This window comes from Oncorhynchus kisutch, linkage group LG30 (genome assembly GCF_002021735.2).
Source record: "Oncorhynchus kisutch isolate 150728-3 linkage group LG30, Okis_V2, whole genome shotgun sequence".
NCBI classification, from domain to species: Eukaryota; Metazoa; Chordata; class Actinopteri; order Salmoniformes; family Salmonidae; genus Oncorhynchus; species Oncorhynchus kisutch.
The window spans coordinates 35408970-35424142 of NC_034203.2; the positions used below are offsets into that span (position 1 = coordinate 35408970).

General features: G+C 43.8%; 1 protein-coding gene across 1 annotated transcript in view; it reads left to right on the forward strand.

Moving 5' to 3' along the window:
* LOC109874760 (protein unc-13 homolog A) overlaps nt 1-15173 on the forward strand; it is a 97197-nt gene that overhangs the window by 28066 nt on the left and 53958 nt on the right. Inside the window, 4 exon segments of the mRNA XM_031810303.1 lie at nt 972-1042; nt 3359-3425; nt 4779-4808; nt 13791-14007. Coding sequence (XP_031666163.1) covers nt 972-1042; nt 3359-3425; nt 4779-4808; nt 13791-14007 — 385 coding nt within the window.

Sequence of the window (15173 nt, forward strand, 5' to 3'; positions counted from 1 at the left end):
GTCAAACATGTACATGTAGGCCTACCACGTTTTGAATAGGAAGAAATAGGCTCCAATTCTACCTGTAATTCTAAGAGTAAGGCCCCATAAAACATGCTGGTGCTTGCAGATATAGGAGGTCCCTTACCAGGAATAAAGGAATCTTACTTTAACCTCCGCATCTGAGAGTTACAATGTTGCAATCACTATGCAGCCAGCTACCTATAGTAGGGAAAATAGTTTCTTACTAATAATATGACACTTGTTATCACACATGGCACGACCCCACAATTGTTACAATAAATAAAAATAACACTTTTCTTTAACATGTTTGACATATAATTTAATATTCCTGTAGAACTGTAAAAAGAGTGAGATCATTTGAGCTTTGGAGTGCTTTCAGAAATGCATGGCGGGCCTCGTTTTGCTAGAGCAGTTTAAAATAAGCTTTCTGTCAATGACCCAGCCTTAACACATTTAAAAACTCAGCCGCTTCGAAGCAACACTATGCTGCGCCAGAGAGAACCGGGTTCAGCGAGTGCGTGCTTCTTGGCCGAAAATAAGGCCCTCGGATTGATATCCTGCAGCAGCACCACTGTCAGCGGGGACGTGGAGCGACGAATCTGAGTCCGGGACCCAAATAGTAGGGTCCCTGCTGGCATTGTTTGGAGGTATGGCTAGGCCTGGTGCGAAGCTGTCATCATCGGTAGAAGTGGAAGGCTCGGAATCCTCCGGTTCGCCCTCTTCACTGCTAGAACCATTATTTGAATATATTGGTAACCCGTTGTATAAAAGTGATAATGCCCTCTAAGCCGTTGTCTCGGGCCTAACAACATCCGTGCCAATATATCCTCCAAACACCGGCATCTTGGGCGTTATCATTTATGTAAGTTTTCCAAGTAAAACTGCTGTTGGAAAGCTTAATGTTAATTGCTGTGGTGTGTGCATGTGCGAGGGTACATTGTGATTTTTTGTTGGGCTCTTGTTTTCAGATATCCCTGAGGAAGAGGCACGCTATTGGGCCAAAAAACTGGAGCAACTCAATGCCATGAGAGACCAAGATGTAAGCTGTTGTCCAACACATATACATTTCAAGTCGGAAGTTTACATACACTTAGGTTGGAGTCATTAAAACTCATTTTCAACAACTCCACAAATGTATTCTTAACAAACTATAGTTTTGGCAAGTCGGTTAGGACATCTACTTTGTGCTTGTGTAACTGATGTAAAATAGCTAGCTAGTTAGAAGTGGTGCGCGCTAATAGCGTTTCAATTGGGTGACGTCACTCGCTCTGAGACCTGAAGTAGTTGTTCCCTTTGCTCTGGCGCGATGGGTAACGATGCTTCGAGGGTGACTGTTGTCTTTGGGCAGAGGGTCCCTGGTTCGAGCCCAGGTAGGGGCGAGGAGAGGGACGGAAGCTAAACTGTTACATATGACACAAGTAATTTTCCAACAATTGTTTACAGACAGATTATTTCACTTATACAGACAGATAATTTCACTTATAATTCACTGGATCACAATTCCAGTGGGTCAGAAGTTTACATACACTAAATTGACTGTGCCTTTAAACATCTTGGAAAATTCCCTAAAATTATGTCATGGCTTTAGAAGCTTCTGATAGGCTAATTGACATAATTTGAGTCAATTGGAGGTGTACCTGCGGATGTATTTCAAGGCCTACCATCAAACACAGTGCCTCTTTGCCTGACATGATGGGAAAATCAAAAGAAATCAGCCAAGACCTCCACAAGTCTGGTTCATCCTTGGGAGCAATTTCCAAACACCTGAAGGTACCACGTCCACGAGATGGACGTACTTTGGTGCCAAAAGTGCAAATCAATCCCAGAACAACAGCAAAGGACCTTGTGAAGATGCTGAAGGAAACAGGTACAAAAGTATCTATATCCACAGTAAAACAAGTCCTATATCGACATAACCTGAAAGGCCGCTCAGCAAGGAAGAAGCCACTGCTTCAAAACCGCCATAAAAAAGCCAGATTACAGTTTGCAACTGCACATGGGGACAAAGATCATAGTTTTTGGAGAAATGTCCTCTCGTCTGATGAAACAAAAATAGAACTGTTTGGCCATAATGACCATCGTTATGTTTGGAGGAGAAAGGGGAGACTTGCAAGCCGAAGAACACCATCCCAAACGTGAAGCACTGGTGGGGCAGCATCATGTTGTTGGGGTGCTTTGCTGCAGGAAGGGCTGGTGCACTTCACAAAATAGATGGCATCATGAGGACGGAAAATTAGGTGGATATATTGAAGCAACATCTCAAGACATCAGTCAGGAAGTTAAGCTTGGTCACAAATGGGTCTTCCAACTGGACAATGACCCCAAGCATACTTCCAAAGTTGTGGCAAAAGGGCTTCAATCCTATAGAAAATTTGTGGGCAGAACTGAAAAAGCGTGTGTGAGCAAGGAGGCCTACAAACCTGACTCAGTTACTCCAGCTCTGTCAGGAGGAATGGGCCAAAATTCACCCAACTTATTGTGGGAAGCTTGTGGAAGGCTACCGAAAACATTTGACCCAAGTTAAACAATTTAAAGGCAATGCTACCAAATACTAATTGAGTGTATTATTCTGACCCACTGGGAATGTGATGAAAGAAATAAAAGCTGAAATAAATCATTCTCATTACTACTCATTACTAAATCATTACTATTATTCTGACATTTCACATTCTTAAAATAAAGTGGTGATCCTAACTGACCTAAGACAGGAAAATGTTAATGGGATTAAATGTCAGGAATTGTGAAAAACTGAGTTTAAATGTATTTGGCTGAGGTGTATGTAAACTTCTGGCTTCAACTGTAATTTTTTATTTTTTTTATTTTTTATTTCACCTTTAGGTAGGCAAGTTGAGAACAAGTTCTCATTTACAATTGCGACCTGGCCAAGATAAAGCAAAGCAGTTCGACAGATACAACGACACAGAGTTACACATGGAGTAAAACAAACATACAGTCAATAATACAGTATAAACAAGTCTATATACGATGTGAGCAAATGAGGTGAGAAGGGAGGTAAAGGCAAAAAAGGCCATGGTGGCAAAGTAAATACAATATAGCAAGTAAAACACTGGAATGGTAGTTTTGCAATGGAAGAATGTGCAAAGTAGAAATAAAAATGGCTCACCCTCTATTGCACAGTAAAATTCCTTTGAATGATATACAGTGTGTTATATTTACTGCATATGCCATTATATATGCCATTCAGTAGAGGCGTTTTATCCAAAGCGACTTACAGTCATGTGTGCATATATTTCACGTATGGGTGGCCCCAGCAGGACCCAGGACCCATGACCTTTGGCTTTGCAAGCTCCATGCTCTACCGACTGAGGCAAATATTATGTGTGATGTATTTCAGATAACTAACCAGGACTCGTACCAGGAAGACCCGGAGCGACCACTTCCTGTCCCAGGGACACAGTGCTGTGAGTTATCCACCAATCACTGGGCTTGTCTGATACAGGTGTTTGCGATTAACCAAAGAGCGTCAACTCTTCGATATCGCCCTGTCAGTTCTGTGAGATATATTTGTATTGCTCTAGTGTGTGTGTGTGTGTGTGTGTGTGTGTGTGTGTGTGTGTGTGTATCTGGGTGTATCCACAATGATAAAGTGAAACATCAATATGAGTATTAAATATATAGAAGCATCTCTACTGGATGCAGTGTTTCTGGTGGTGTCAGTAATTGTTTCTGGTGGTGTCAGTCATTGTTTCTGGTGGTGTCAGTCAATGTTTCTGGTGGTGTCAGTAATTGTTTCTGGTGGTGTCAGTCAATGTTTCTGGTGGTGTCAGTCAATGTTTCTGGTGGTGTCAGTCATTGTTTCTGGTGGTGTCAGTCATTGTTTCTGGTGGTGACAGTCATTGTTTCTGGTGGTGTCAGTCAATATTTCTGGTGGTGTCAGTCAATATTTCTGGTCGTGCCAGTCAATGTTTCTGGTGGTGTCAGTCAATATTTCTGGTCGTGCCAGTCAATGTTTCTGGTGGTGTCAGTCATTGTTTCTGGTGGTACCAGTCAATGTTTCTGGTGGTGTCAGTCATTGTTTCTGGTGGTGTCAGTCATTGTTTCTGGTGGTGTCAGTCAATGTTTCTGGTGGTGTCAGTCAATGTTTCTGGTGGTGTCAGTCAATGTTTTGGTGGTGTCAGTCAATGTTTCTGGTGGTGTCAGTCAATGTTTCTGGTGGTGTCAGTCATTGTTTCTGGTGGTGTCAGTCATTGTTTCTGGTGGTGTCAGTCATTGTTTCTGGTGGTGTCAGTCATTGTTTCTGGTGGTGTCAGTCAATGTTTCTGGTGGTGTCAGTCAATGTTTTGGTGGTGTCAGTCATTGTTTCTGGTGGTCAGTCTGAGTGTTTCTGTTGGTGTCAATCAGAGTGCTTCTGGTGGTGCCAGTCAAAGTGTTTGTCTACCAACTGACACCACAAGGGGGGGGGGGGGGTGAGTGGAGCGGGACGGACTAGGACTCTAGCTGTCTGACAGCCAGCCCCCACTGTGTCTTCCTACACACACACATGTGTGCACAAACACACCCACTCAGACAAACAGAGACCTCAGCAAACTAGCCTCCTTGTTGGCATGAAAACATTTCCTAACAATAACAATGCATGACAGTCTGCACCTAAAAGTACCCTTACTTTAGCACAGCATACTATGCAGTAAGTAAGACACACATACTATCAGTGCAAACAGTTCAATTAAAGTGTTCTAAAACCCATTAAGTCATTTAGATATTGTCATATTCAGAATGTTTCAGAATTAATCTTAAAACATTCTGTTTCTTTGTAGGTAACTGGAGTCTGTGGGGAGAACAACAAAGTGAGTTACCTTTAATGCACCCTCTGTTTCTATTAGTCGCTCTCTCTCTCTCTTTCTCTCTCTCTCTCTTTCTCTTTCTCTCTCTCTTTATTCCTCTCTCTTTCTCTATTTTTTCTCTCTCTCTCTCTTTCTTTCTTTCTTTCTTCTTTCTTTCTTTCTTTCTTTCTTTCTTTCTTTCTTTCTTTTTCTCTCTCTCTCTCTCTTTCTTTCTTTCTTTCTTTTTCTCTCTCTTCTAGCCTAGTGGTTAGAGCGTTGGACTAGTAACCGAAAGATTGCAAGTTTGAATCCCCGAGCTGACAAGGTACAAATCTGTCGTTCTGCCCCTGAACAGGCAGTTAAACCACTGTTCCTAGGCCGTCATTGAAAATAAGAATTTGTTCTTAACTGACTTGCCTGGTTAAATAAAGGTAAAATAAAAATAAAATGTTTTCTTTATTTCTCTTTCTCTATCTCTCTCTTTCTATTTCACTATTTCGTCTCTCTCTCTTTCTCTCTCTCTCTCTTTATGGCAAGGGAAACATATGTTTACATTGCCAAAGCAAGTGGAATAGATAATAAACAAAAGTGATTTTTTAAAATAAAAAAGTACAGTCAAAATTAAGCTCACAAAAGATCAAATAGTTAAAGAACAAAATGGTATATCAATTAACATAAATATGGGTTGTATTTACAATGGTGTTTGTTGTTCACTGGTTGCCCTTTTATTGTGGCAACAGGTCACACATCTTGCTGCTGTATGGCATACTGTGGTATTTCACCCAGTAGATATGGGAGTTTATCAACATTAGATTTGTTTTGGAATTCTTTGTGGATCTGTCTCTAATATGGTCATACATTTGACAGGAGGTTAGGAAGTGCAGCTCAGTTTCCACTTCATTTTGTGGACAGTGTGCACATAACCTGTCTTCTCTTGAGAACCAGATCAGCCTTTCTCAATAGCAAGGCTATGCTCACTGAGTCTGTACATAGTCAAAGCTTTCCTTAATTTTGGGTCAGTCACAGTGGTCAGGTATTCTGCCACTGTGTACTCTCTGTTTTGGGCCAAATTGCATTCTAGTTTTTTTGTTCATTCTTTCCAATGTGTCAAGTAATTATCTTTTTGTTTTCTCATGATTGGGTCTAATTATGTTGCTGTCCTGGGGCTCTGTGGGGTCTGTTTGTGTTTGTGAACAGAGCCCCAGGACCAGCAGGTTCATCTCTCTGTAGGTGATGGCTTTGTTATGGAAGGTTTGGGAATCGCTTCCTTTTAAGTGGTTGTAGGATTTAATGTCTCTTTTCTGGATTTTGATAATTAGCCGGTATCGGCCTGATTCTGCTCTGCATGCATTATTTGGTGTTTGACGTTGTACACAGGATATTTTTGCAGAATTCTGCATTCAGAATCTCAATTTGGTGTTTGTCCCATTTAGTCAATTCTCGGTTGGTAAGCAGACCCCAGACCTCACAACTATAAAGGGTAATGGGTTCTATAACTGATTCAAGTATTTTTTGCCAGATCCTAAATCTATGTCAAATGTTATGTTCCTTTTGATGGCATAGAAGGCCCTTCTTGCCTCATCTCTCAGATCGTTCACAGCTTTGTGGAAGTTACCTGTGCCGCTGATGTTTAGGCCAAGGTATGTATAGTTTTTTGTGTGCTCTAGGGCAACGTTGTCTAGAGGGAATTTGTATTTGTGGCCCTGGAGACTGGACCTTTTTTGGAACACCATTATTATTGTCTTACTGAGATTTACTGTCAGGGCCCAGGTCTGTCAGGGCCCAGGTCTGTCAGGGCCCAGGTCTGTCAGGGCCCAGGTCTGTCAGGGCCCAGGTCTGTCAGGGCCCAGGTCTGACAGGGCCCAGGTCTGACAGGGCCCAGGTCTGACAGGGCCCAGGTCTGTCAGGGCCCAGGTCTGTCAGGGCCCAGGTCTGTCAGGGCCCAGGTTTGTCAGGGCCCAGGTCTGGCACAATCTGTGCAGAATATCTAGGTTCTGTGGTAGGCCCTCCTTGATTGGGGACAGAAGCACCAGATCATCAGCAAACAGTAGACATTTGACTTCAGATTGTAGTAGGCTGAGGTCGGTGCTGCAGACTGTTCTAGTGCCCGCGCCAATTCATCGATAAGCTGCATCCCCGTCTCACCCCATGGCCCTGTGGAAAGAAATGTGTGTGTTTTTTTGCAAATTTTAACCGCAGACTTGTTGTTTGTGTACATGGATTTTATAATGTTGTATGTTTTTCCCCCAACACCACTTTCCATCAATTTCTATAACAGGCCCTAATGCCAAATTGAGTCAAAAGCTTTTTTGAAATCAACAAAGTATGAGAAGACTTTGCTTTGTTTTGTTTTGTTTGTTTGTCATTTAGGGTTTGCAGGGTGAATACGTGGTCTGTCGTACGCTAATTCGGTAAAAAGCCAATTTAACATTTGCTCAGTATATTGTTTTCACTGAGGAAACATATGAGCCTGATGTTATTGATAATGCAGAGGATTTTCCCAAGGATGCTGTTGATGCATATCCCACGGTAGTTATTGGGGTCAAATTTGTCTCCACTTTTGTGGATTGGGGTGATCTGTCCTTGGTTCCAAATATTGGATAAGATTCCAGAGCTGAAGATTATGATAATGAGTTTAAGTATAGCCAACTGGAATTCGTGGTCTCTATATTTTATCATTTCATTGAGGATACCATCCACACCACAGGCCTTTTTGGTTGGAGGGATTTTGTTTTTTCCTTTAGTTCATTCAATGTAATTGGAGAATCCAGTGGGTTCTGGTCTTTAATAGTTGATTCTATAATTTGTATTTGATCTTGTATATGTTTTTGCTGTTTGTTCTTTGTTATAGGGCCAAAAAGATTGGAGATCTTTTTATCCATACATCTCCATTTTGTATAGATGACTCTTCGTGTTGTTGTTTGTTTAGTGTTTTCCAATTTTCCCGGAAGTGATTAGATTCTATGGATTGTTGAATTACATTGAGCTGATTTCTGACGTGCTGTTCCATCTTTTTCCGTAGTGTATTTCTGTATTGTTTTAGTGATTCACCATAGTGAAGGCGTGTGCTCAGATTTTCTGTGTCTCTATGTTTTTGGTTGACTAGGTTTCTCAATTTCTTTCTTAGGTTTTTGCATTCTTCATCAAACCATTTGTCATTGTTGTTAATTTTCTTAGGTCGTCTGCTTGACATTTTTTGATTTAATAGGGAAGCTAAGAGGTCAAATATAATGTTTAGGTTTTCTACTGCAAAGTTTACACCTTCACTATTATAGTGGAATGTTTTGTCCAGGAAGTCATCTAAAGGTGATTGAATTTGTTTGTTGCCTAATAGTTTTTTGGTAGGTTTCCACACTGCATTCTTTCCATCTATAGCATTTGTTTGTATTACTCAGTTCCTTTGGCTTTGTTGCCTCATGATTGAGTATTGCTCTGTTCAAGTAGACTGTGATTTTGCTGTGATCTGACAGGGGTGTCAGTGGGCTGACTGTGAGCGCTCAGAGACTGGGTTGAGGTCAGTGATAAAGTAGTCTACAGTACTACTGCCAAGAGATGAGCTATAGGTGTACCTACCGTAGGAGTCCCCTCGAAGCCTACCATTGACTATGTACATACCCAGCGTGCGACAGAGCTGGTTTTTGACCCGACAGAGTTTTGACCCGTTTTTGTTGGTTATATTGTCATAGTTGTGCCTAGGGGGGTATACGAGGGAGGAAATGCTGTCACCTCTAGGTAGGTGTTTGTCCCCCTGTTTGCTGAGGGTGTCAGGTTCTTGTCCAGTTCTTGTCTTTCTCTCTCGGTCTCGGTCTCTCTCTCTCTGTATCTCTCTCTCTCTCTCTCTCTCTCTCTCTCTCTCTCTCTGTATCTCTCTCTCTCTCTCTCTCTCTCTCTCTCTCTGTATCTCTCTCTGTATCTATCTCTCTCTCTGTCTATCTATCTATCTCTTTCTTTCTCTCTCTCTCTCTCTGTCTATCTATCTATCTCTTTCTCTCTCTCTCTCTCTTTTTATTTCTCTTCCTCTCTCTTCTCAATCTCTCTATCTTCTTCTTTGTGATAAGCTGATGGTCTCATACAAGCATGGCTTCTCGATCAGACTCATCACTGCAGTGTTGCTAATCCACCTCCATTCACTTACTGTATAGTAGCCTTAGAAGGGAGGAGGAGGAAAGGGGGAGAGGGAGGGAGGGAGGGAGGGAGGGAGGGAGGGAGGGAGGGACATGGGATTATGAAGAGATGGTATATATAATAACATATTGCAAAACTCCTCAAAAATAACCGCCAACCCACTGGCTTGTGTGGGAAGGGTTAAGATGCCTGTACTGTTTACACAGCAAGACGAGATAGATTCAAAACACTCTTAGATGGAGGCGTTATGCTCTGGCAGCCTTTGTCAGGGTTCTGAACATCGATGATGATGATGATTATGATTGATTAATGTGGATTAAGGCAGGTCCCCGCACCTCTCTGATTCAGAAGGGTTGGGTTAAATGCAGAAGACACATTCAGTTGAACAACTGACTAGGTATCCCCCTTTCCCTAATTTAACCTTTATTTAACTAGGCAAGTCAGTTAAGAACAAATTCTTATTTACAATGACGGCCTACTCCGTCCAAACCCCGACGACGCTGGGCCTATTGTGCAACACCCTATTAGACTCTCAATCACGGCCAGATATGACACCAACTCATTCCAGAGTTTATCTTTATCTTGGCTATTTTTTACATTGTAGAATAATAATGAAATAACACATATTCAATCATGTAGTAACCAAAAAAGTGTTAAACAAATGAAAATATATTTTATATTTGAGATTCTTCAAAGTAGCCACCCTTGGCCTTGATGACAGCTTTGCACACTCTTGGCATTCTCTCAACCAGCTTCATGACAGCTTTGCACACTCTTGGCATTCTCTCAACCAGCTTCATGAGTTAGTCACCTGAAATGCATTTCAAGTTAATTTGTGGAATTTCTTTCCTTCTTAATGCATTTGAGCCAATCAGTTGTGTTGTGACAAGGTAGGGGGGTATACAGAAGATAGCCCTATTTGGTAAAAGACCAAATTTGAGATATTTGGTGAATGTGAATGAGTGGTGTTGATCATTCTGCTGAGTGTGCATTGTGAATGAGTGGTGTTGAGTGGTGTTGATCATTCTGCTGAGTGTGCATTGTGAATGAGTGGTGTTGATCATTCTGCTGAGTGTGCATTGTGAATGAGTGGTGTTGATCATTCTGCTGAGTGTGCATTGTGAATGAGTGGTGTTGATCATTCTGCTGAGTGTGCATTGTGAATGAGTGGTGTTGATCATTCTGCTGAGTGTGCATTGTGAATGAGTGGTGTTGATCATTCTGCTGAGTGTGCATTATGAATGAGTGGTGTTGATCATTCTGCTGAGTGTGCATTGTGAATGAGTGGTGTTGATCATTCTGCTGAGTGACCATCTGACAAAATGTAGAGTGATTTAGACTGAATTTCAACAGTCTGGCAGTATGATTGGGCGAGATGTAGTCAGAATCCTGTGTGAACAGGTTCCAGTGTTCTAAAATCTGAACACAACGGACGAATCGGAATCCGTCCAGTTGAGATGATTCTAGATTTTATCCGTCTGTGTGAACGACAGTCCTTCACCTCCACAATGTGAAGCCAGCTTTAGTTTCACCCACTCTCTCAAGAGAGTCTGAGTCAGTCCTTGATTAAAGGGAGAGAATGGAAAGTGTCAGTACTGCACACCCCCATGGTTATGTCCCAAATGGCACCCTATTCCCCATATAGTGCACTTCTTTTGCCCACTACTAAAGTAGTGCACTATATAAGGAATAATGTGGAATTTGGGACACACACCATGGCTATTATTAACCCTGTGTTCTCTCATCTAATCTCCTCTCTTCTCATCTAATCTCCTCTCATCTAATCTCCTCTCATCTAATCTCCTCTCCTCTCATCTAATCTCTCATCTAATCCCCTCTCCTCTAATCTAATCACCACTCTTCTCATCTAATCTCCTCTCCTCTCATCTCCTCTCCTCTCATTTAATCTCCACTCCTCTCATCTATTCTCCTCATCTATTCTCCTCTCTTCTCATCTATTCTCCTCTCATCTAACCTCCTCTCATCTAATCTCCTCTCCACTCCTCTCATCTAATCTCCTCTCATCTAATCTCCTCTCCACTTCTCTCCTCTCATCTAATCTCTTCTCATCTAATCTCCTCTCTACACATCTAATCTCCTCTCTACACATCTAATCTAATCTCCTCTCATCTATTCTCCTCTCTTCTCATCTATTCTCCTCTCATCTAATCTCCTCTCCTCTCATCTAATCTCCTCTCCTCTCATCTAATCTCTCATCTAATCCCCTCTCCTCTAATCTAATCACCACTCTTCTCATCTAATCTCCTCTCCTCTCATCTCCTCTCCTCTCATTTAATCTCCACTCCTCTCATCTATTCTCCTCATCTATTCTCCTCTCTTCTCATCTATTCTCCTCTCATCTAACCTCCTCTCATCTAATCTCCTCTCCACTCCTCTCATCTAATCTCCTCTCCACTTCTCTCCTCTCATCTAATCTCTTCTCATCTAATCTCCTCTCTACACATCTCATCTAATCTCCTCTCCACTCCACTCCTCTCATCTAATCTCTTCTCATCTAATCTGCTCTCTACTCCTCATCTCCTCTCCACTCCTCTCCTCTCATCTAATCTCCTCTCCACTCCACTCCTCTCCCCTCCTCTCATATCCTCTCATCTAATCTAATCTCCTCTAATCTCCTCTCCACTCCTCTCATCTAATCTCCTCTCATCTAATCTCCTCTCATCTAATCTCCTCTCATCTAATCTCTTCTCATCTAATCTCCTCTCTACACATCTCATCTAATCTCCTCTCCACTCCTCTCATCTAATCTCCTCTCCTCTCCTCTCCTCCTCTCATCTAATCTCCTCTCCACTCCACTCCTCTCATCTAATCTCTTCTCATCTAATCTGCTCTCCACTCCTCTCATCTCCTCTCCACTCCTCTCCTCTCATCTAATCTCCTCTCCACTCCACTCCTCTCCCCTCCTCTCATATCCTCTCATCTAATCTCATCTCATCTCCTCTCATCTCATCTTCTTTCCACTCCTCTCTTCTCATCTAATCTCCTCTCATCTAATCTCATCTCCTCTCCTCTCCACTCATCTAATCTCCTCTCCTCTCCTCTCCTCTCCTCTCCTCTCCTCTCCTCTCCTCTCCTCTCCTCTCCTCTCCTCTCCTCTCCTCTCCTCTCCTCTCCTCTCCTCTCTTCTCATCTATTCTCCTCTCTTCTCATCTATTCTCCTCTCTTCTCATCTATTCTCCTCTCTTCTCATCTCCTCTCATCTAATCTCCTCTCATCTAATCTCCTCTCCTCTAATCTAATCACCACTCTTCTCATTTAATCTCCTCTCCTCTCATTTAATCTCCACTCCTCATCTATTCTCCTCATCTATTCTCCTCTCTTCTCATCTATTCTCCTCTCATCTAATCTCCTCTCATCTAATCTAATCTCCTCTAATCTCCTCTCCACTCCTCTCATCTAATCTCCTCTCATCTAATCTCCTCTCCACTTCTCTCCTCTCATCTAATCTCTTCTCATCTAATCTCCTCTCTACACATCTCATCTAATCTCCTCTCCACTCCTCTCATCTAATCTCCTCTCCTCTCTACTCCTCTCATCTAATCTCCTCTCCACTCCACTCCACTCCTCTCATCTAATCTCTTCTCATCTAATCTGCTCTCCTCTCTACTCCACTCCTCTCCCCTCCTCTCATATCCTCTCATCTAATCTCATCTCATCTCCTCTCATCTCATCTTCTTTCCACTCCTCTCTTCTCATCTAATCTCCTCTCATCTAATCTCATCTCCACTCCTCTCATCTAATCTCCTCTCATCTCATCTAATCTAATCTCCTCTCATCTAATCTCTTCTCATCTAATCTCCTCTCCTCTCCTCTCCTCTCATCTATTCTCCTCTCTTCTCATCTATTCTCCTCTCATCTAATCTCCTCTCCTCTCATCTAATCTCCTCTCCTCTCATCTAATCTCCTCTCATCTAATCTCCTCTCCTCTAATCTAATCACCACTCTTCTCATCTAATCTCCTCTCCTCTCATTTAATCTCCTCTCCTCTCATTTAATCTCCACTCCTCTCATCTATTCTCCTCATCTATTCTCCTCTCTTCTCATCTATTCTCCTCTCATCTAATCTCCTCTCATCTAATCTAATCTCCTCTAATCTCCTCTCCACTCCTCTCATCTAATCTCCTCTCATCTAATCTCCTCTCCACTTCTCTCCTCTCATCTAATCTCTTCTCATCTAATCTCCTCTCTACACATCTCATCTAATCTAATCTCCTCTCATCTAATCTCCTCTCCTCTCTACTCCTCTCATCTAATCTCCTCTCCACTCCACTCCTCTCATCTCTTCTCATCTAATCTGCTCTCCACTCCTCTCCTCTCATCTAATCTCCTCTCCACTCCACTCCTCTCCCCTCCTCTCATATCCTCTCATCTAATCTCATCTCATCTCATCTCATCTTCTTTCCACTCCTCTCTTCTCATCTAATCTCCTCTCATCTAATCTCGTCTCCACTCCTCTCATCTCATCTAATCTCCTCTCATCTCATCTCATCTAATCTCCTCTCCTCTCCTCTCATCTAATCTCCTCTCATCTCATCTAATCTCCTCTCCTCTCATCTAATCTCCTCTCATCTCATCTCATCTAATCTAATCTAATCTAATCTAATCTAATCTAATCTAATCTCCTCTCCTCTCCTCTCCTCTCCTCTCCTCTCCTCTCCTCTCCTCTCCTCTCCTCTCCTCTCCTCTCCTCTCCTCTCCTCTCCTCTCCTCTCCTCTCCTCTCCTCTCCTCTCCTCTCCTCTCCTCTCCTCTCCACTCCACTCCACTCCACTCCACTCCACTCCACTCCACTCCACTCCACTCCACTCCACTCCACTCCACTCCACTCCTCTCCTCTCCTCTCCTCTTCTCTCTCCTCCAGATGAGGACCCAGACAGTGCTGTGGATGACCGAGACAGTGACTACCGCAGTGAGACCAGTAACAGCATCCCTCCCCCCTACTATACCACGTCTCAGCCCAACGCCTCCGTCCACCAGTACCCCATCAGAGACCAGCAGCACCGCCAGGGGACCCGCCCCTCCTCCTACCCCCCTTCCAACAGCTGTGGCCCCCTCGACTACCACCAGAGGGCCATCAGGTATGTGTGTCTATCCTGCTCCTCTGTCTGTATAGTCCCTGGTCTCCTGCTCCTCTGTCTGTATAGTCCCTGGTCTCCTGCTCCTCTCTGTCTGTATACTCCCTGGTCTCCTGCTCCTCTGTCTGTATACTCCCCAGTCTCCTGCTCCTCTCTGTCTGTATACTCCCTGGTCTCCTGCTCCTCTCTGTCTGTATACTCCCTGGTCTCCTGCTCCTCTCTGTCTGTATACTCCCCGGTCTCCTGCTCCTCTCTGTCTGTATACTCCCTGGTCTCCTGCTCCTCTGTCTGTATACTCCCCAGTCTCCTGCTCCTCTCTGTCTGTATACTCCCTGGTCTCCTGCTCCTCTCTGTCTGTATACTCCCTGGTCTCCTGCTCCTCTCTGTCTGTATACTCCCTGGTCTCCTGCTCCTCTCTGTCTGTATACTCCCCGGTCTCCTGCTCCTCTGTCTGTATACTCCCTGGTCTCCTGCTCCTCTCTGTCTGTATACTCCCTGGTCTCCTGCTCCTCTCTGTCTGTATACTCCCCGGTCTCCTGCTCCTCTCTGTCTGTATACTCCCCGGTCTCCTGCTCCTCTCTGTCTGTATACTCCCTGGTCTCCTGCTCCAGCTCAGTGCTTACCTTGCAGGTATGTTCCTCTCAGCCTGAGGAAAAGACACACTACCCTGACTGTGTCCCCTGACTTTGTCCCATGAGTGTGTTCCCTGACTGTGTCCCCTGACTGATTCTCCTGACTGAGTCCGCTACTCGCTGCTTCTTCGTGCATTATTCAACCAACAATTCTCATGGTCAATACTGCACAAACATTTTGATGTGTGTGAGTGTGTGTATCCTCTCCTCCTCCTTCTCTCTTCATTGCTCTCCCTCTCTCTCCCCTATCTCCCTCTCTCCCTCTCCTCCCTCTCCCCCCTATCTCCCCTCTCTCCCTTTCCCCCCTCTCTCCCCCTCCCTCTCTCCCACCTCTCTCCCTCTCCCCCCTCTCCCACCTCTCTCCCTCTTCCCCCTCTCCCTCTCCCCCTCACCCCCCTCTTCCCCCTCTCTCTCCCCTTTCCACGTCTCTCTCCCCCTCTCTCCCCTCTCCCCCCTCTTCCCTCTCTCTCTCCCCTCTCCATATCTCTCTCTCCTCTCCTTCTCTCTTCTTTGCTCACCCCCTCTTCCTCTGTCCCT